We start from the raw sequence: 21,352 nt of genomic DNA, 5'->3' as shown, positions 1-21,352 counted from the left end.
GAAGCGACTTCGGTTGAATATCCGTCCGTTGCGCCGAACATACTCTGTCGATTAGTCCACGTGTCGTCTCTTCGTTGGGTGAAAAGGTCAGCAGAGACGACCGTTGGAACATGCGAAGCGAGCGTAGGACCCCACCGGATATCTCTGTGTAAACTTTTGTTTCAAGTTGCCAGGCTGGCAAATTTGGATCATTGGATGGATGTGAGAGATTGAAGGTTCGATCCAACGGCTACGATTCGTCTTGTTTTATTTTTGTACAGGTGGACCCAATCATGTGACCGTTGGTAAGAGTCGGTGGGGCCCAGCCCAATACTAGGGTTCTTTCTTCTCTTCATAAAAGCTCAATCCTCTCCTCCTCTCTCTTCTCAACTCAAAACCCTACCTAGAACTAGAACCAAAGGAAGAAGACCAAGTCGAGTTGAGAGATTCTGAAGATTCGTAGAAACTCTCTCATCATCTTATTTAAAGGTAAGTGGTAATCCTCTTTGCGTCTCTTATATTCTTGATTTGATTTGCTCATATAGTGATTGTTCGATTCCTTGATTAGGGTTTACTAAGAATCACGCTTTGATTTGAGATCTCAACTAGTGAATTAGTTTCCTATTTTAGTACAAGAATTAGGAGTTAAGATTGTTTGAATGTTGGTTACAGGCGAAAGATAGATATGACTGCAGAAGTTAAGGTTGAGGAGAAGCAGGTGGAGTCTGAGGTTGTTATTGCCTCTGCTGTTGCTCCTGTGGAGGAGACAACAGTGAAAGCTGTTGTGGAGGAAGAAGTTGATGGGAGCGAGGCTAAGGTTGTGGAGAAGAGTTCTTCTTTTAAAGAGGAGAGTGATTTCTTCTCTGATTTGAAGGATTCTGAGAAGAAGGCTTTGAGTGATCTGAAGACAAAGCTTGAAGAAGCAATTGTTGAGAACACGCTCTTTAAGAAGAAGAAAGAGACTCCTGTGAAGGTGGTTGAGAAGAAGAAGGCTGAAGAGGACAAGGCTGTTGTTACAGAAGAAGCCAAAGCTGAGGAACGCCCCAAAGAAGAAGCAAAGACTGATGCTGTTGTGACCGAGGAAGCCAAAGCTGAGACAATTGAGGATGTTGTTCAAAAGGAAAGCCCCAAAGAAGAAGAAGTAAAGACTGAGGCTGATGTTGTCGACACCAAAGAGGCTGAGATTGCAGAAGAAGAGAAGAAAACCGAGGAGGCTGTTGTTACCAAAGAAGCCACTGTGGAGCAGGAGGAAGAAGATGAGATTGTGGATAACGATATCGAGCTATGGGGAGTGCCGCTACTTCCAAGCAAAGGAGCTGAAGGCACAGATGTAATCCTCTTGAAGTTCCTGAGAGCGAGAGACTTCAAAGTCAATGATGCCTTTGAGATGCTCAAGAAAACTCTCAAATGGAGAAAGGAACAGAAGATTGATTCGGTCCTTGGGGAAGACTTTGGCGAGGATCTTGCCTCTGCAGCTTATATGAACGGTCTGGACCGTGAATCACGCCCGGTTTGTTACAATGTCTACCAGACGACATTTGGATCAGAGCAAAGCAGAGAGAATCTGTTGAGATGGAGGTTTCAGCTGATGGAGAAGGGAATCCAGAAGCTCGATCTGAAACCAGGTGGTGTTACTTCTCTTCTCCAGATCCATGACCTCAAAAACTGCCCTGGACTTTCCAAGACAGAGCTATGGGTTGCAATCAAGAACGCCATAGTAGCTTTGCAGGACAACTACCCGGAGCTTGTTTCCAAAAACGTGAGTTCATTCATCATCATCAGTCACTGTCTCATTGATTCAGTCTCCTGACTTCTGTAATTGTTTTGTGTGTTCTACAGGTATTCATCAACGTTCCCTTATGGTTCTACGCCGTCAGCACTTTCCTGTCTCCATTCTTAACACAACGAACCAAGAGCAAGTTTGTTGTGACTCGTCCAGCTAATGCCACAGAGACTCTTCTCAAGTAAGCACCCAATCCTAATAACCACCCCTCCTAATATTCTTTGAATGTCTCTAATCTTTATCATAACATCATATGCTGCATTGTGGCTTGATGAAGGTACATTCCAGCAGAGGAGATCCCTGTTCAGTACGGTGGATTCAAAAGAGATGATGATAATGAATTCTCCAACGAAGCTGTTTCTGAAGTTGTTGTGAAGCCTGGATCATCTGAAACCATCGAGATCCCAGCTACTGAGGTAAGAATTCACAAACCAAACCTCTTTCTTTTGTCCGGAGTTGTAATAGATCGGTCTGGTCTACTAATGCTTTTGGGGTTCTTTTTTTTTTGTTTCATAGACTGAAGGAACATTGGTTTGGGACGTTGCTGTTTTGGGATGGGAAGTGAATTACAAGGAAGAGTTTGTGCCAGCAGATGAAGGAGCTTACACCATAATTGTCCAAAAGGTGAAGAAGATCGGTTCTAATGAAGGTCCGGTCAGGAACAGTTTCAAGAACAGTGAGTCTGGTAAGATTGTTCTCACCGTTGACAATGTCTCTAGCAAGAAGAAGAAGAGAGTTCTGTACAGGTACAGGACCAAGACGGAATCCTCTTGCTGAACTTGAGGCTTTCAGCAAAATCATCTAAGCAGTCTCTGGATATAATATTCTTTTGCTACAGTTGAAAAGTTTGGTGTTATTATTATTATTTTTGAGTGATACTTAACGTGAGAAAGAGATACACTACTGCCATTGTTTCATTGAAATTCAATCTTTTTTTGCTTGTGTTATGAAATTTTTTCTATCTCTGTGCGTGTTCCTATTTGATTTTTTGATTAAAATTGTATGAATAAATAAATATATTCAAGTAATCATAATATTGGCTGATGGTTAAAGTAATCTTACTCTATTAAAAGGGCGATATGCAGGCTCCTTAAGGGTGCCACGTCGGATCGGAAATTCCACCAATGATAGTGCAGCAAAGAGACATGTCATCTCTTAATAATTTCGTTTGGGCTTCGTGTTTGGTATAATTGATTTTGGGCTTCTGGTTTTAGATTTTTTCGATTATTAGGGCTTCGTCTTTCTTTCTCAATCATTCCTTCTTCCGACTTCGGTGATCTTGCCGTTCTTCTCTTCGACTTCCTCCTCTTCTCTTACTCTTCTCTCTGGATCCGTTTCATCCCATACTCTCTTTACTTCACGCTCTAATCAAACCTTGATTGATTTCATTGAATGGATTCTTTTCATCTTCCTCTCTATCTCTCTATTTATAAATCTTTTCACTTGAGTTATGTGTCGATCAAAATTGAAAATTCTCTCTCAAACAATCGTCGCGATGGAACCCAAAGGACACTCTCCGATCTCAAGCCTCCGCACTACCAACAAAAAGACCGTCGCATCTTCCGCGTCCACTAAGCCAAACGGGAAGTCCGTCGATTCCTCCGCCACTGCGATGAAGCGTAACGGGAAGTCTGCTGTTTCGTCTGCTATTCCGATGAAGTCAAACACTTCTGCCGCCGTCTCCTCCGCGCATGACGATAAAATGATGTTCTTCAGAGATGTGAAACTCGGCCCACAAGAGGTCGACTTGAGGTTCCGTCTGATTCATTACTGGGAGGCTCGAAATCCAAATACGAAAACTCTCATTGGACAGGAAATGCTCCTTATCGATGAAGAGGTTCGTCTTCAACTATTTTGCTACTCTTGATCCTTATTTATAATTGCTCGACATTGTTAGATTTCTATTGATCGTGAATTTGAAATCATCTATAGGGAGCTGTTATTCAAGGTTATGTTCCATCGGGACGGGTTGGGTCATATGAGCTGATATCGGGTTGTGTTTACAAACTGAAGAATTTTTTCGGCTCCAGAAACAAAACTCAGTATCGTGTTTCTGATCATAACGCAACCGTCACCTTCGCTTGGAATTCTGAGCTATCCGTTGTTGATAACCCCCCGGTTTCAATCCCTGAGGATAGGTTCAGGTTTCATAACTACGAGGAGTTCCAGGCTAATTGTGACCACAAAATTGATCTTTATGGTAATCTCTGTTTAACTACTCAAGTGTTTATACTTAAATCTTTAGGTTTTATATATTTACATCTACTGAATATACTACTATGAAATATTTTATCCTAGACTATGTTGGCCACATGAAGCTGGTGAATGGGCAGACTATCACTGATCATATTGTTCTCGACGAAGCCGGCATAGCAGAGAAGCGGCATCTTTGTGTTCATGTTCAGACACACGAGTAAGTCTGTCCAAATAGAGTTAGATTCTGTGTGAGTTATGGTTGACACATGGTTTTAATGTTATGCAGCGGGCCAGTAATGAAGCTCTATCTATGGGACAAAGCCGCATCGGACTTCTGTGAGAAATTCAAATCTTATGGAAGCACTCCAAGCGTTATTTTGGTCACCACAGTCAACCCTAAGCATCTTGGAGGTAACATTTACTTAGTAATGTATAGCTTAGGTGTGGTGATTCGAACTGAAATGTATTTGGACATTTTTATTGTTAAGTGAGCCAGATCTATAGTACGAAATTCTGTTTTAATGCTTTTGTGGCATCGTTAAGTATTTGGTTGGTAATAATCAAATCATGTGGTCTGATCAGGAACCCTTGCTCTGACTTCGATGGCATCATCTCGAGTGTTTATGGATACTGATGTTCAGCCTAGCAGGGATTACCTCGGGTGGTGAGCATTTTTTGTATTTATATTTTACAAGCGACCTCTGTTTGCCATTTCATGCGATTTGACCTTGCCATACTTTTCGCGCTTCCATTTTTCTCAGGTTGGGATCCAACTCGGAAATTGCTAACAAGATTAATGCAGAGGTTGTCACTAAGCCTGAGACAGCTACTCTTGAGGAACTCTTCTCCTACATAAAGCTGCCAACTGCTAAGGTACAAGATTTGTTCTGTTTCCAAATTAGTTGTCGTATGCTTCTGTATTGATATAGTTTTTTCTAATTTCCACTATGGTAGGTTGCTTGGTTTGAATGCACAGCAACTATAGATGATGTTATCCAGGGTTCGGCTTGGTATTATATTTCATGCGATGGGTGTAACAGCAAGGCGTTCAAAGGGCCTACCTCCCTGATTTGTAACAATAAGAAGTGTATGAAGAGTGAAGTCACGGGCGTTGCTCAGTAAGTGATGTCTACACAGTTTCATCTACTTTTTGCCTGCACTAATAAATTATCTTCTCTCATTGCAGATACCTAACCAGGATATCTGTTTATGATAAGAGTGAGCAAGCAGTTTTTGTCATTCTTGGTGATGCTGGCAAAGAGTTGACTGGAAAGCATGCTTCAGAATTAGTTGCCAGATACTTTGAGGTAATTAAGAATCTGTGTATATATAGCCCCATAATATTTGAACTCACATAAATTTTTCTTGAATGTTAGTCTAATGAGAGCGTGGAAGCTGACCATTGCGTGCCGGTACCGCAAGATTTGCTTGATACAATCGGGCAGACACACAGGTTCATAGTGAAAGTCTCCGATCATAACTTGAAAGGGAAGACACGGACCATAACCGTCACCAAGATACTTCCACCAGAAGCTCCACATCCTATAGAACCATTGGTCGAAGACGCTATTCCAGCTACGTCCGATGGTTTCTTGAAGACTGGAAGTGAAGTATCCGGTTCCTCCAGTGGGTTAGTGGATGCCGCTGGTGGTCGGGTTAGAAAAGCGTCTGAGGGTATTGAATCAGACGAAGCCAAGCGTTCCAAGAGTGGCTAATGCAGCTTCAGCTATCTTCATACGCAGTGACTGTTTTTTGCTGCAGTATGAGTTCGGTTTGATGTTTACGTAACGACTTTGCGTTTTTCTATTTCTATCTTCATACTTTCCGTTTTTTGGTCGGTCTTTATGTTTCTTTGAATACATTTTTCGTTAGTTGGATACACTCATCTCTTTAAACAATTTGGTTATCCTCATCTCTTTAAAGAATTTACTTGGCATTATTCCATACTACTACTCATATAATTCAGAGTTTATGATTAGAATTGGTCAACATCTACTTAAGATCAGAACAAGTGCTAACATTTTGACAGTCAGAACAGAACAAACTCCATCAATTAATACTCTTTTATGTAATACTCAATAAATTAATAAAACTCACCGGTCCCAAATTAGGCCGGCTAAATTTATCACGAATTGATAAATAATAAGATAATATTTTTAGAAAATTTTAACCAAATATATGGTCTCATCAAAATTATAAATTAGTGATTTACATATTTACATAATTTATATAAGTAGAACCTGTTATTAAATTATTTGATCTATATTCAAAAATAAAATATCTTTATATTTTATTATCACTTGATACATTTTTTATGGGCTTTACTAATATTATATCTAAGACCGCATTGTATGTTCTATTCAATATATATTATATATCGAATAATATAATATGATTGAGATAAATGTCTAATCTCAAAAAATAACAACCAATAACTATACAGTAAATCAAATATTTTATTTTTTTATAATTAGAGAATGGCCCGTTTTATGTGAAAAGCAATATAAAGTAGTGACAATAATTTCATGTATTTCCTTTGCATTGAGTAAAGCTTGTGGCTAAAGCCTATAATATTACATAAAACGGGCAAGATGGTAAATCAAATAATAATAATCAAGTTCTACTTCGCAGTCAAGGAATCTAACAAGTTCTAATAATCCTTAATACATACGCACTCATGTTCTACTTACAATACAAATTATAATTTAAAAGTATATTTCCTAAAAATCTACAAGTTTTGCAACTAAACATTCCAAATCAATCAGTTTTGCAACCAATCAACCAGCAAATGTTTCATTATCCAATGTGCTACATCTATAGAAATGCGTTTATGAAACTTAACAGCCTAGAACAAGAAAAAACTACATTATAATATTCAATGATATATAGTAAATGATATAAACTTTGTGACTTAATATAGCAATATAAAAAGCTATAGGACCGCATTTCATAATACCCAACCTATTTATTTAAAAATGATATACATATGAGCACAAAAAAATTTAACTTCAGCAAGAACAGAGTATAATTTAAACAAAATCATTATTATAATTTAAACAAAATATGATTATTAATCATTTTACAATATAATTTAAACATAATAATCTTCAGAGTTAAATTGCTCTCATTTTACAAATATTTAATATAAATTATTAATAATAATAAAATATTTCAAATCAAACACAAAATTAAAATAGCCCATATTTCTTAATATAAAAATTACTAATAATAAGAAAAAATTTCAAATGAACACAAAATTGAAATAGCCCATTTTCCGCGCGTAGCGCGGACAAAGACTCTAGTTAATATAAGTGGCCCATGCGCCAGGCTGATAATTAAATAAAAATAAAAATATAAATGTCCCATGGGCCGAACAACTATAAAATGGGAATGACTTGTACTATCTATTAAAACATAGTCTTATCTAAAATGATGTACTCGTATAAAAAGATAAGTTTATATGATATACTTAAATTAAACCACCTATAATTGAACTATCGTGTATAACATTTGTTAACCTAAATCTAAACCAGAGTTGTGTAGAACTCATTGGAGTTTTGTAGAAGCATGGCGAGGCCTTTCTGTTCTTAATCCCATTAGAGCTCTCGAAGTTGCCAAGTAAAAGCAACAAAAGCAGAGAACGCTCTCCCTTCCGGTTGCGTCTTCTTCCTCTTCGCATTCACATCTGTCTCTTTGTCTTCTCATGTCTAAAGTTTGTGTTTTGACTCTTTGTATTTTGACTCTTTCCTCGCTTGGGCTACTCAATTGTTCCAGTTTCGATTCAAAGTGTTGTTCTTTATGACGTTTCTTCACGTCAACAGTACTGCCCACGTCCTTCTCGTTTTAGCCTACAAAATAAAACTCGTCGAAGTCCCTGAAACCGTCACCGTTTTCAGAGTCACCCGGACGTTGGAGCAGAACGTGACGGAGGTCGTTCACCGGTGGCAACGTGACGGAGATCACCGTTTTCAGAGTCACCCGGACGGCACCGTTGAAGCTTCCCGAAGAGATCTTCATAAGAACAACCATGGAGGTTCTGCTCGAGAGGAATGAAACCTTGATGTATATCAAGAGGAAATCGGATTACGTTCTTGAACCGATTTCAAGAACCGGTTTAGAATCGATTTGGAGGAAGATGATCGAGCTTGAGACTCCGACAGCTATAGCTTTCAATCCATATGGCGGCATGATGGCGAAGATTTCGTCAACGGCGACTCCGTTCCCGTACAGAGCAGGCAACCTCTGTAAGATTCAGTACGATACTGATTGGGGAGAAGATAGTTTAACGAAACGGTATATGAAACTGACGAGGAAGTTGTACCGGTTCATCACTCCTTTTGTTTCCAAGAATCCAAGACAGTCGTTTTTTAATTATCGGGATATTGAATTGCGGACCAATTTCTCACAAAATCAGGAGCTATGTTGAAGGTAAACGTTACGGGGAGATATATTTTGCTGGAAATTTCGAGAGGTTGGTGGAGATCAAGACTAGAGTTGATAGTGGTAACTTCTTCAGGAACGAAAATAGTATTCCTGTGAAACCATATTTCAATAGTTGATTAGTGAATCTGTTTCTTCTGTAAATTATTATTCTGTAAATCTTGTCTGTTTTTGGTAAAGCAACTTCGGTTTTATATGGCTATTAGATTTTAAAGCACGGGCGTATAGTAAAACCAGGGCCATCTAGCATTACCAAGTGGATTGATCGTATAGATTTTTTTTCCAAGAACAAATATATAAGGTAACATTAGCCGGAGAATTTTCAGTGCAGTGAACTCTTTGGTAGAAGCGTATTGTTTAAGTTTGGTGAAGGAATTTTTGAGGGTATACATGAATGAGATTTGGTTGCAGTGCAAAGATCATCAAATAAGTGTGCTTCTCTGATTGCCAATATCGTTGCCAAGGAGATGAGATTTCAACTGTTTTGGATCGAGGTGCTCCTAGTCCTAGGTGGATGAGTTCCTTGGTAGAAGAAGAGAGGATGAATCGCTAATGAGTTAGGTGAATGGTTTTCTCTTGGTTTCGTTGGATATGCCAGAAGGTAGAAATGAGCTATGTGCTTTGTGCTGTTTATGAACATCTCCAATGTACACTTCTATATTTCTTCTAAAATAGAAATTTCTATTATAGAAATAGAAATAAAAATGTTCCGATGTATGCTTCAATAATAGAGTTTCTCTATTTTAGAGGAAAATATAGAAGAAAATTACTTTTGTCTCTATATTTAGAGGTGGAAATAGCATATTTTTATATTTTTCTCTATAAATAGAGTAATTCTATTATACAAACATACATTAAAACATTTTCAATTCTATAATAAAGTTTTTCTATTTTAGAGAAAAATTTTAAAGGTGGATTGGAGATGGTCTAAACTTTTGTTACTTTTCTCTTTTAGAAGGATCCAATTCAGTGGAAAAGTGAATGTATTAATAGTTTTGTAAACAGTGTCAAGAAATAATTTGAGACGGTACTGAGTAGAGCGTACTAATAATCATATACAGGTCACATGCAATAATGAAAAGTGAATCAAAATTGTTCATCTTAAGTTCTCACACTTTATTCTTGTGCTCTCTCGCATAGGCCCTTTCGCTAGTCCCACTGTATTTATATGCCAAGTTGATGGATCGTGGGCTTTTGCTAGTGCAAGCAGCATAGTGGAATGGACTTTTTATATTAAAAAATGACCAGGAGGTCCTGACTAGTAGTGGGAAGAACTTTGGGGCGCAATTGTTTGATTTTCCTGGATTTTCTTTTGGACTCAATTTCAACTTTATATTAACCAATTGTAGAATACAAGATTACAAATTCTCTGATATTTTAATTCCACACACAATACCGGGATTTAGTATCACCCATGATTAGATAGATGGATCCTACGCTACCCAATATAATCCGGCAATGTATTGTCCTCCATGATGAGAACGAGTTCATCCCACTGCCCGGAATAAACCGCCTCTTAGACCCCTAATTCGACCTCGAGATACAACGACAATAATTAAACACAAAAGAAAAAGAAATCATAGTCGGTACTAATCTAAAACCAGACTGACCTAATGATCCGAGTTCAGTCAGTGTACCACAATATCAACACCAGAAGGTGCATTCCGACTTGAGCTCCTCTTCCTTCCGGCCATCACTATTTGTATCCTCAGCCTAAAACCAAACACAAGTCCGGAATGAAAAGCGACCTGGATTACAGTGTCATCAAATCGGAACACTAAGTCGCGGCTTCAAGAAGTGTGTAGTTCCTACCACCGCGTTTCGCCAGCAAAAGTCCCTTCCTCTGGTTGACAACTCCATCGTTGAAAGACCTTGCCGCGCGTCGCCTCTGGAATCCAGAGGACGAACCCCTTTTATGTCGTTCGTTCACACCACTCCTCCAACAATCTCACCGCCACGAGGGGAGGTAGATCCAAGGTGGAGAGGACGTCTACACCGAGTCACGCGCCATCTCCGTGAAGATTTCGTTATAGATCTCAAAAATGGGAAACCTGATCTGACATGAATCTTCGGTCTAAAAGCCGACTCTCACCATCCTCGACCTTTCTTGGGTCTCGCCGTATGTCCATAAAATGCCGGTATCTGCCTCCATTTGTCGCAAAGGACTTTTTGGAAGAAGATCTCAGACATTCACAGAAACACGAGCATCTCGACTTAGGATAGAGAGGAGAGGGTGAGAGCAAAGGAAAAAAAGGAGAATATGGAGAAGGGGGCACCTCTGGCCCCAGATGCGGCAGCCAGAGCTAGGGTTTACTTTTGTTGGTGTTGTCTCTTAGAGAGAAGAGAGACCAATGAGAGAGGTTTTTTGTTTGATTTCCCTGGATTAGTTATGTTTTTCTATGAGAGTAATACTAATATCAAACAGACTTCTTTGTTGGCTATGTCTATATGACATATATGAGACTCCTAGGGTCATACTGATTACAAATAGTTTAACTGGTGACCATTATAAAAATATTAGAAATGAGTAGGGAAAAAAATGCAGAGGAATAAAATTATAGGAATGAAAATAAAGATTATTCCTTATCAATTTTAGTGAGGAATAAATTTGTTCTATATTCCTTTACAATAAAAGTAATGAGAATGAATGAAAAAAAAAACTATTCCTTGTAAATTATAAAAAAAAAGAATACTAAGGAATGCATTATTCATTTTCAGTCCATGGTCACCAGCTGGTTATCAACTTTAGGAGAATCATGAATGAATGAAATTTAAAAAATATGAAACGTAGATGAATGGAATAAGAAAAGTTATAGAATGAAAAAAAAGATTTTCCTTCCACTCACATTTATTCATTCATGAGCCGTTTTAATCTTGAATTTTTTTATAGCTACATTCCATTTTTTTTTCTATACATTACATTCTCCAAAGATTCGTTGGAATGCGATTTGTTTATTGTTCCATTCAAATGATAAAAAAAAAATTGGAATAAAAAATCAATTGTTGTGAAAAAAGAATAGTCTAACAGATGTTGTCTTATATAGTTGGAATAGTAATTGTTTTTTGAGAAAATTGTTTTTTTAGAGCAAAAAAATGGTAACTATGTCCCTTTATACTAATCTATACTACTTTATGTCCCATTAGACTTTTTTTTCTTTCAAAATGGCAGTAATGCCCTTAAAATTGTAATTTTTTATTCCTTTTTCATTTTTTTTATTTTTTTGTTCCTTTTTTGTTTTTTTTTGTTTTTTTTTAAAAAATCGATTTTTTTTTTTCAAAATATAAAAGTGAATATTCCCAAATATTTTGTTTCCATATTTTTAGGAACTGATTTCTTATCCGTAGAATACAACTAATATGTAGAAATCGGTTTCTACAGTTTTTTAGAATTATAGTAATGTTTAGATTTTGATTTCTACATGTTTTAGATTTATAGTAAATCTGTAGAAGTCGGTTTCTACGTGTTTTAGATTTATATTAATGTGTAGATTTTGATTTCTAAAGATTTTAGAACGATAGGTTAAGTGCAGAATGTGTATTCTAAATATTTTTAGAATACTCCTATTTATGTAGATCACGTATTCTAAACATTGTAGATTCAATGAAAAAAGTGGATTTCGTTTTCTGCTTCGTAGAATGTCATTTCTACTTTATTTAGAACATAATATGAAATTTATAATTTTAACTTTTTTATAACTGGAAAAAATATCACTAAGTTCATATAGGTATATTATCAAAAGTTACTATTTTTCTAAATTTTTTTTGTTTGTAAAACTATTTATTAAATTTATTTTCAAAAATATTAAAGGGTATTATAGGAAAATATGACACAAAATATAGATTAGTCTAAAGGGACATAGTTACCATTTTTTTGCTCTAAAAAAACAGTTTTCCCTTGTTTTTTTCTTTTGGCAGAAACGGGCAACAGTAATTGATTATGGCTAGATGTATATCCTATTTAATTACAATCTATAATTTAATAACATTGTTAATATGGAGTATGCAGCGCACCCTGACAAAAGTGATCAAATATTCAAGGAAAAAAACATAAAAACGGAAGAATATTTTTTAATAAGTAATTAGATAATTTTAGCGTGTAATAACTTTTTCCTAAAAATTTTATATAATCATATTTTCTCTTTATTTAAAGTAGGTTTTGCCATGAAATCTGTAACCCAAAGTTTGTATCAAATTGAAACCAAAAAATTTGATCCGTACCTAGTCCGAAATATAAAAAGATCCCAGAATAGGTTTTGTAGAGTAGTTGACCACATATCGAATACAAAGTGTTATTAGCCGAACCCGAACGGACAATCCAAAAAACCAAAAAATCCAAAAAACGATCCGAAAATCTAAATTAATCACAAATATAAATATTTGAAACATAAATATGTACTTCAAATATTCAGTTCTATATTTATTTTGGAATTATATCTAAAATAAGTATTTAAATTTTTAATAAGTACCTTAAATATCCAATTTTATATAAATAATTTTATTTCTTTTGTTTTGGATTTAACTTCCGTATATCCGAACTGAACCTATATAACCTGAATCGGAACAATATATGGTAATTTATAGATTTTAGGATATGATAGAAATTAGAACCAAAATCGATGTATTATATTCGAACCCGATCCGTACTTACAAATTTACCAGAATGAGACTTAGGATGTGATATAAATTAGAACTGAATTTTCAAATACCTAACATGTATCCCAATGAGTACCTGAATGCTCAAGCCTAACTTAAAATATGTTTTATGTTTTGTTCAATTAGTTTTATATTTGATAAATATTTTATATGTTTGTTGAAATAACCCGTAAAACTATATTCATAAAAATATCAATAATAAATGTTCCAGCATATCATTAAATATTATTAACTATTACTATTTAGTTTATGATGTATATCTAACAAGGTTCGGCCCGCCCTACGGGCGGGATATACTTTATTTGTGATTTTGGTTTTTATTCTTTTGTATGATTTTGTGGTCTGTGTTTTAGATTTGCATTTGCATTTGTAAGTGATGTGTATACTAATGATATTTCTCTATTAGAAAATTTTAAGTGATGAGAGATATTACATTCATTTTAGTTAACGTTGGATGTTGTTTATTTTGCTAACTTGTTTATGTTTTTTTTTTTTTTTTTTTCAAATACATTGTCTGACATTGTACTACTTTATTATTATCTTTCGTTTTTGTTATGTTTTTTTTATAATGAACACACATTTTTATATCATCTTCACATATGTTTAACTAAATTCTTTTATATTTTATTTTTTTATTAGTGTTATTAGAGATTATAAGTTTGTATTAGCATGACACGATGTTCATGATTGAAATGGTATTATACGTTTTCTTAAATGTTTGCTCAACTTTTCTTATATATAGTAAGTAGATTTCAGTTTTTGTTGTTGTGGTTACGTTTAATACTCAAAATATTGATTATTTTATATAGTTTTTCAACATTGTACGTGAGTTTTGTATTTTTTTTATTATTATTAAAATATTTGTATATTTTAATAATATATAAATAGTTAATTTTTTATTAATTGGTTCAGTATTTTCACATTTATTAGCATAATTTACTTATAACTAATATTTAAAAGAAATAATTGGATAGACAACAAATCAAATTTAGAATCTAGCTATTACTTTGTATGTTATAACTATATAAATTTTATGCATTTTACCATTTTTAAAAAATATTTTATTCTGCTAATATAAAATCTAATTAAAGATTGAGAGTGAGTGCCGTATCCATGATGTTTACTCATGGCTGTAACAAAAAAAACATTAAGCCCATAATTATTAGATAAATACACAACAAACCAAAGCCCAATATGATTTCCAATTAAATGAATCGCAGCATTTAACACAGCGGGACACATGTCAGTCCCTCAGAAAATGAGTTTATAGCTGGATAGCCTAGGAGTGAGGCAAACAATTTTATATATATATATATAGATTTTAATACTCTATCTATAAGAATTATATTATTATGTATTTGTGAAGGTTTTAAAGAAATTGTTTCTTTCATTTGGATTAAAGTACAATTTGTATATATGAATTAGTAGTCATACATAATTATTTTCATATTAATAAATAAAATATAATTGATTATTTACTTAACAGTAGTGTTAATATAAATTAAAGTCATTATTAAAAATATATAGATTAGTTTTTTAGTTTCTTAATTTTAGGTTAGTGTATATTTAATAATAATTAAGTTAGGGATAAATAGAAATAATTAGATAATGGTCCAACTTAGACTATTTGTAAGTAGATAAAAAGTAAGACCCTAAATTAGTAGATTAGATAAAGAACAATTTTTCAATATTTTGAACTTTTTTCTGTGGTTAATTATGCTATTACAAATTGTTGTTTCATACCTTTTTTTCTTTTCAGGGAAGAATGAAACAGATGAAGATGATGGCATATTTTCAGAATATTGTTTCTATAATCTAATTATATACAACTAACATTTTTTTTTTTGAACTAACATTCAATAAAATAGACCGGATTACGTTGAACTTATAATGTAAGACGTTTAGGAAATAAATCACCATATTATAAACACTGAATCTCCACGTTGTGTAATTGAATAATTTACAAGGATATCAATCTTATCTGTAAGATACGCATTTACAAGGATCGCCGATTGTCTATCCTTGCCAAATTAATAAATCTATAAGAAGTGCAAACCCCTCTTGGAAACCATATTCAACAAAAGAGGGTGGTAAAGAGAAGCAAAGAGAATGAAATCCCTAACAATCCACACCCTAATCATCACTATTTTCTTCTTTACAATCTCAACATCATTTGCATCACCACCAAGACTCGAAGACGTTTTCTCACAATGCACCACAGATTTTAAACCCTCAAATCCAAATTTCCCAATACAAAACTTCACATACACTCAACAAGACCCTAGTTTCCTCACAATCCTCAACAACTACGTCCGTAACCTCCGTTACTTCAACAACACGACACGTAAGCCCGTCGCGATCGTAGCAGCCGCAGACGTCACTCACATCCAGGCCACGATCACCTGCGCCAAAAGACTCAGCCTCCAGCTCCGTGTCCGAAGTGGAGGCCACGACTATGATGGGATGTCGTATTTATCAACAGTCGAGTTCGTCGTCCTAGACATGTTCAACCTTCGTTCTATCGAGTTTGATCCTAAACTCGACACCGCGTGGATCCAATCCGGTGCTACACTCGGAGAGATCTACTACGGAGTTGCCAACAAAAGCAACGATCTCCGTGGATTTCCTGCCGGAATATGCCCCGGTTTAGGCGCTGGTGGACATTTTAGCGGTGGCGGTTACGGCAACATGATGAGAAAGTACGGTTTATCGATCGATAACATTATAGACGCAAAGATCGTTGATGCTAAGGGAAGAGTCTTGGACCGTAGCTCGATGGGGGAAGATCTTTTCTGGGCCTTACGTGGCGGTGGAGCCGCTAGTTTCTGTGTTGTCTTAGCATGGAAGATCAAGCTAGTTCCGGTTCCAGGGAAGGTCACAGTCTTTAACGTGGAAACTGTCGGAAACAGAGGAGGCGTGAACACCACGGAACTTGTATTGAAATGGCAAGAGATCGCAGACAAGACCGACAACAATCTGTTCATAAGGTTAACTTTAAGCACAAGCAACAAAACTGTAAAGGCTTCTTTCATGGGAATGTTCCTTGGAGATTCGGCTAAGCTTCTAGAAATCATGAACACGGATTTCCCGGAGCTTGGTCTGAACAAATCAGAGTGTCTAGAAATTAAATGGATCGAATCGGTTCTGTTCTGGCTAAGTATCCCACCCGGTACAGCACCAACATCGGTTATTCTAAACCGGATTCCGCAAAAGCAAATCTACCTCAAGAGAAAATCCGATTACGTCCAAAAACCGATATCAAGAACCGGTTTGGATGCGATATTCAAGGTTCTGTTAGAGAACGAGAACGTGACAATGGCTTGGAACCCGTACGGAGGGAGGATGAGTGAGATTCCATCGACGGAAACAGCGTTCCCGCACCGAGCAGGGAACATGTTCAAGATTCAGTACGCAGCGAACTGGTTCGTGCAAGGGGAAGCAGTGGCTAACGAATGCTTGAGCCAGACGGAAAGAGTGTTCGAGGCAATGAGCCCTTACGTGTCAGAGAATCCACGAGAGGCGTTTTTGAACTATAGGGACGTTGACATTGGAACGAGCTTGAACTCGACGTACGAGGAAGGTAAAGTTTATGGGGTGAAGTATTTTAAGAACAATTTCGACAGATTGGTTAAGGTCAAGAGCAGAGTTGATCCCGATAACTTTTTCCGGTACGAGCAGAGCATTCCTGTGCTCTCTAGTCACTAGAAATTACCTAGAGACACATTCCTGCTTCCGCTATTGAGAAGTGCTACCAAAATTTATATTTTAATAGTAAAAACAAAGTCAACAACCTAATGGTTTGAGCTCTCTAGTTTTATTACTCAGACCTAAAATATTGAGAAGTTCTTGTTTTAAAAAGTTAAGACATGTACGTTTTAGAAGATAAAGAATGTAATATTTTTCTGTACATTTAATTTCGAATTAGAAATGTATTTAATTTGTTTAGAAATGCGTTAAAGTTGTCAAAACTACATATCACTTAATAGGATCATGCATTCTGTTTCTTAATATTTTTGTTTTGTTTTGAACGACGTTTCTTAAAATAAGAATCACAAATGAGTGATAATAGAAAAGATCAAGTAATATATGGTAACAGGTTCAGACTTGAACTTGTCTATTCTCTTGATTTCATGACAGTTTGCCTCACGACAAGCTATTATATTTTCAATAGAAGAAAATGATAGTAGATATGCAGTATCAGTAAATATTTTGTCAAAAAAAAAGTATCACTAAATATGGTAACGTTTTTATCTTACCAACGAGGTACAATGCTCAGAATCAACATCATACAACTTTTACCCCGTTTTTGTTAAGTAACTTTTAAAATACAAGTTTTGAAGTTCACAAAAAGGAGTTGAAGTGCTCGAACAAGTTGACTATCATTTCTTCCACTAATCTGCCAACCTATAAATCAAACTATATAAAAGAAAATTAACATGTCAACTGTTGAATTCTCACAATCATTTGGTAGCACGGATCGTCTAATTTTCTTTTATTCGGACCACTATTTTTGTTTGACGATCCTCCACATTCAGATAATCACAGATTCACATGTATGCAAGATGCATACATTTATTGAAAAGGATATTCAAAGCTTCTCTCTGTCTTAACGGATAACGCGGAATGTGATAAAACAAGACTTGCACGATACACGGATCTGATCAAAAATGTTTTTTTTTTAACTGGTCCTAAGTCCTAACTTACAGAAATTATTGATCTGTACTGCATGTCTGCATCTCGCATAAGTTACATATATATTAAATCATCATAACCTTTCGTATGAAACCAGATATTCAAAAATCATATATTTAGATAATGACATGTTACTTATCCGCTATCGTGTACAAGAGTGCTCATAAAATACAATACAATATGTAAAAGTCTAAGTCAAATATGATTGGTCAACTATGAGATTTAAGCGGGGGAACAAACTTTAGCTGTTAAGCAAAGAAAACTTGAAAAAGAAATGTATAAAGTACTATATATTATTAGAGAAAATTTGAACTTTAAATCTCCTCTATATAAATACGCACACAAGCTCTCAAGCTTATAATCGAAACTCCCAAACAACACAAAACATGGAAAAGTTACTAGTTATAACTCTGCTACTGATCTTAAACTCAGTTGCCACTTCACAACCCGTGACCGATCCGGTGGCTTTCCTCCGATGTCTGGAACGACAGCCGACGGATCCAGCGAGTCCGAACTCTGCCGTAGCCTACATCCCAACAAACTCCTCCTTCACCACCGTACTCCGCAGCCGCATACCTAACCTCCGTTTCGACAAACCCACAACCCCAAAACCACTCGCCATAGTCGCAGCCGCCACGTGGACACACATTCAGGCGGCGCTAGGATGCGCCCGCGAACTCTCGCTTCAGGTTAGGATCCGAAGCGGTGGCCACGACTTCGAAGGACTCTCCTACACGTCAACCGTCCCATTCTTCGTCCTCGACATGTTTAGTTTCAGAACCGTCGACGTGAATCTCACCGACGGGACGGCTTGGGTCGATGCCGGCGTTACGACGGGAGAGCTTTACTACCGTATCGCTGAAAAGAGCAACGTTCTTGGATTCCCGGCGGGTTTATGTACAACGTTAGGCGTTGGTGGACATTTTAGCGGAGGAGGATACGGGACGATGATGAGAAAGTACGGATTGTCCGTAGACAACGTTGTCGGCTCTGGGATTGTTGACTCCAACGGGAACATATTCACCGACCGTGTTTCAATGGGAGAAGACCGTTTCTGGGCGATAAGAGGAGGTGGAGCGGCCAGTTTTGGCGTTGTGCTAGGCTACAAGATCCGGCTTGTTCCCGTGCCGGAGAAAGTTACGGTCTTTAACGTCGGAAGAACCGTCGCAGAAGGAGCGGTTGATCTTATTATGAAGTGGCAGAGTTTTGCTCATAGTACAGACCGAAACTTGTTCGTGAGGCTTACGTTGACTTTGGTCAACGGTACAAAGCCTGGTGAAAAGATGGTTTTGGCCTCTTTCATTGGGATGTATCTAGGCGGGTCGGATAAGACTTTCAACGTGATCAACCGGGATTTCCCTGAATTAAAGCTCAAGAGAACCGATTGTACTGAGATGAGATGGATCGAATCGGTTGTGTTCTGGGCCGGTTTTCCTACCGGTACACCGATTTCTGTACTACTAAACCGAACCGTGACGAATAAGGCGTTTCATAAACGAAAATCGGACTATGTGAAACGTCCAATTTCGAGAATCGGTCTCGGTTTAATACTCAAAAAGTTGGTGGAGGTTGAGAATGTCAGAATGTTTTTCAATCCGTATGGAGGAAGAATGGGTGAGATACCGAGTTCGAGGACACCGTTCCCACATAGAGCAGGCAATTTGTACAAGATCGAGTATCTCGTAAGCTGGTCGGAAGCTGGAGAGGACGTGGAGAAGAATCAGTTGGCACGTGCCAGAGAGATGTATGAATTCATGAGCCCGTACGTGTCTAAAAATCCGAGGGAAGCGTTTTTTAACTACCGAGATCTTGACATAGGGTCGAGTGTGAATTCCACGTACGAGGAAGGTAAAGTGTACGGGGTTAAATATTTCAAAGACAATTTCGAGAGGTTGGTTGATATTAAAACCTTGATCGATGCTGAAAACTTCTGGAAGAACGAACAAGGTATACCGGTTCGAAGGTAATAAGTGCGACATGAGTGTTGTGGGATTTGTGACATGTATTTAAGTTTTTTTTTCCAAGCAAATAAAGCAAGAAACATGACGACCAATATATATTGTTATGAACAAAATCAGCATATATACCTATTAAAAATAATGCTCCCTTCAAGGGTATTTGTTTGTTTTACGTGAGTTAGTAATTTTGTTCAACACTTGACTACTCGAGCATGCACATCCAAATAGTTTATGCGATTAATGGATTAAGGCTAGTTTTTAACCAATTGTAATTTAAGTTTAAACTGTTTCTAATATAACTCAAGCGTCTAAATATGTCAAGTTGTTCTTTTTTTGTCAATTAAGCAGAATTTCTGTATATTGTCTTACATAAAGTGTAATTCACTGACATGCATGAAAGATGTATACATTTATTGACTATGACATTACGGTTGTCTCTGTATTAACGGACAACGCGGGATAAGCAAGACTTGCACGCAGGCTGGCTCAATGGCTCCGAATGGTGATTGCGGTTTGAGCGGTGCGGGACAAGCGGTTTAACTGCGGTGCAGTTCTAACAATTATAAAAATGTATAAATATATAATATATGTAGAGATTTTTGTTAGTGTTAACTGCGCGGGGGAGGGGGTGAGGGGAGGGAGGGGAACAATGGTCACCATTCGAAGTCAATGAAGAAAGAAAAGGACAACACACAATTTAGAACTAGTGAGAAAAAAAAAGTCACTGACGTCGAGTTCATAGTCTTTTGTATTTTCTCTTCGACAAATAGCTTAAACATTTTAATAGAAAAAACTTTTGACTCCTAAACATTTACTTATTGATTAATTAGACCCTTAAGCTTGATTATTGGTGTTAGGATTCAACAGGTATATATCACGCATAGTTTACCACAACTATTAACCTCCAAACTCTTTCATAAGACATACTTTTTGTTATATTATTAATTTAAAAGAAATTTGGTCAAAATTTGGTCCAGTATATCTATATGTAACAAATATTAACAAAGGTTAAATGAAATTTTTCAACGGAGATGACACATATATTAAGCAAACATATATGAAAATAAGACAGAAAATAAACCAATGTATTTCTACGTACGACTCTTAACTACCGTTCATTTTTAATGTTTCTTCATGAAACATTCATGGATGATGTAATATTTTTTTTTATAGATGTATGTCCGGCACATTAGAGATGTCAAACAGGTTTACCCATCCCGTTCCGTTCCGTACCGCAGCGGGTTAGTCGTCGAGCGGGTTACAGCGAACCTGTCCCGCGCGGACTACAGTTTTTTTCATGAATGCTCAAGTATAAGAGTTGTGTAAGAGAGTTGAAGAGAGCTCATTTACCTTCACTAAAGACTTATCAAAATCAATGCCACAAAGCTTCGTTTGTGCTTGCGCTCTTGAGTTAAAAGCCTTATTTTGTTATCAGCATAAGCTTTTGTTGAGTTTGAATCTGATTGAATTGTTATCTTCGTAATAAGTTGGCTCAAGTGTTTTATGTCTTCATCAAACCATCTCTCTTTTTAATTATTTGTATTGCAAAGAAAATCGTGAATCACTTTACCAAATTATACAAGTGACGTGTTATACAACTAACTTTTCTCCTAAACAACACCACTGTAACCAAATTTAATTTAAGAAAAAC

General features: G+C 36.4%; 4 protein-coding genes and 1 long non-coding RNA gene across 5 annotated transcripts; all 5 read left to right on the top strand.

Moving 5' to 3' along the window:
* The first annotated feature begins 316 nt into the window (after window positions 1-316).
* On the top strand, window positions 317-2,727 carry LOC111199204 (patellin-4-like). The gene is made up of 5 exons (XM_022688686.2): window positions 317-468; window positions 652-1,738; window positions 1,819-1,943; window positions 2,040-2,178; window positions 2,279-2,727. Exons 2-5 carry the CDS (start codon window positions 665-667, stop codon window positions 2,537-2,539), a joined length of 1,599 nt encoding a protein of 532 aa, XP_022544407.1. The 5' UTR covers window positions 317-468; window positions 652-664; the 3' UTR covers window positions 2,540-2,727.
* A 91-nt stretch (window positions 2,728-2,818) lies between these two features.
* LOC111210428 lies at window positions 2,819-6,005 on the top strand. Its single transcript, XM_022710814.2, has 9 exons — window positions 2,819-3,599; window positions 3,695-3,962; window positions 4,061-4,175; window positions 4,245-4,369; window positions 4,541-4,622; window positions 4,720-4,831; window positions 4,913-5,076; window positions 5,145-5,265; window positions 5,335-6,005. The coding sequence occupies exons 1-9, from the start codon at window positions 3,213-3,215 to the stop codon at window positions 5,671-5,673; spliced, it is 1,713 nt and encodes a 570-aa protein (XP_022566535.1). The 5' UTR covers window positions 2,819-3,212; the 3' UTR covers window positions 5,674-6,005.
* Window positions 6,006-6,550: 545 nt separating this feature from the next.
* On the top strand, window positions 6,551-8,594 carry LOC125576462. The gene is made up of 2 exons (XR_007314813.1): window positions 6,551-7,613; window positions 7,733-8,594. It is a non-coding gene; the product is annotated as an uncharacterized LOC125576462 (long non-coding RNA).
* A 4,692-nt stretch (window positions 8,595-13,286) lies between these two features.
* Window positions 13,287-16,949, top strand: LOC111199439 (berberine bridge enzyme-like 9). The gene has a single exon (XM_048736595.1). It carries the CDS (start codon window positions 15,161-15,163, stop codon window positions 16,754-16,756), a length of 1,596 nt encoding a protein of 531 aa, XP_048592552.1. The 5' UTR covers window positions 13,287-15,160; the 3' UTR covers window positions 16,757-16,949.
* A 1,033-nt stretch (window positions 16,950-17,982) lies between these two features.
* LOC111199202 (berberine bridge enzyme-like 10) lies at window positions 17,983-19,796 on the top strand. Its single transcript, XM_022688684.2, has one exon. It carries the CDS (start codon window positions 18,130-18,132, stop codon window positions 19,708-19,710), a length of 1,581 nt encoding a protein of 526 aa, XP_022544405.1. The 5' UTR covers window positions 17,983-18,129; the 3' UTR covers window positions 19,711-19,796.
* Window positions 19,797-21,352: the final 1,556 nt, after the last annotated feature.

This window comes from Brassica napus, chromosome A7 (genome assembly GCF_020379485.1).
Source record: "Brassica napus cultivar Da-Ae chromosome A7, Da-Ae, whole genome shotgun sequence".
Classification (NCBI taxonomy): domain Eukaryota; kingdom Viridiplantae; phylum Streptophyta; class Magnoliopsida; order Brassicales; family Brassicaceae; genus Brassica; species Brassica napus.
The sequence above is the reverse complement of the archived record's forward strand: the minus strand, read 5'-3'. Positions and strand labels throughout refer to the sequence as shown.

Bases quoted from the DNA above. Each gene is read 5' to 3' on its own strand.
- LOC111199439 (XM_048736595.1), top strand. From the start codon at position 15,161: ATGAAATCCCTAACAATCCACACCCTAATCATCACTATTTTCTTCTTT.
- LOC111210428 (XM_022710814.2), top strand. From the start codon at position 3,213: ATGTGTCGATCAAAATTGAAAATTCTCTCTCAAACAATCGTCGCGATG. The intron at 4,176-4,244 runs GTAAGTCTGTCC...AATGTTATGCAG, and splicing joins GTTCATGTTCAGACACACGA to CGGGCCAGTAATGAAGCTCT. The intron at 5,266-5,334 runs GTAATTAAGAAT...CTTGAATGTTAG, and splicing joins TAGTTGCCAGATACTTTGAG to TCTAATGAGAGCGTGGAAGC.
- LOC111199202 (XM_022688684.2), top strand. From the start codon at position 18,130: ATGGAAAAGTTACTAGTTATAACTCTGCTACTGATCTTAAACTCAGTT.
- LOC111199204 (XM_022688686.2), top strand. From the start codon at position 665: ATGACTGCAGAAGTTAAGGTTGAGGAGAAGCAGGTGGAGTCTGAGGTT. The intron at 1,739-1,818 runs GTGAGTTCATTC...TGTGTTCTACAG, and splicing joins CGGAGCTTGTTTCCAAAAAC to GTATTCATCAACGTTCCCTT. The intron at 2,179-2,278 runs GTAAGAATTCAC...TTTGTTTCATAG, and splicing joins TCGAGATCCCAGCTACTGAG to ACTGAAGGAACATTGGTTTG.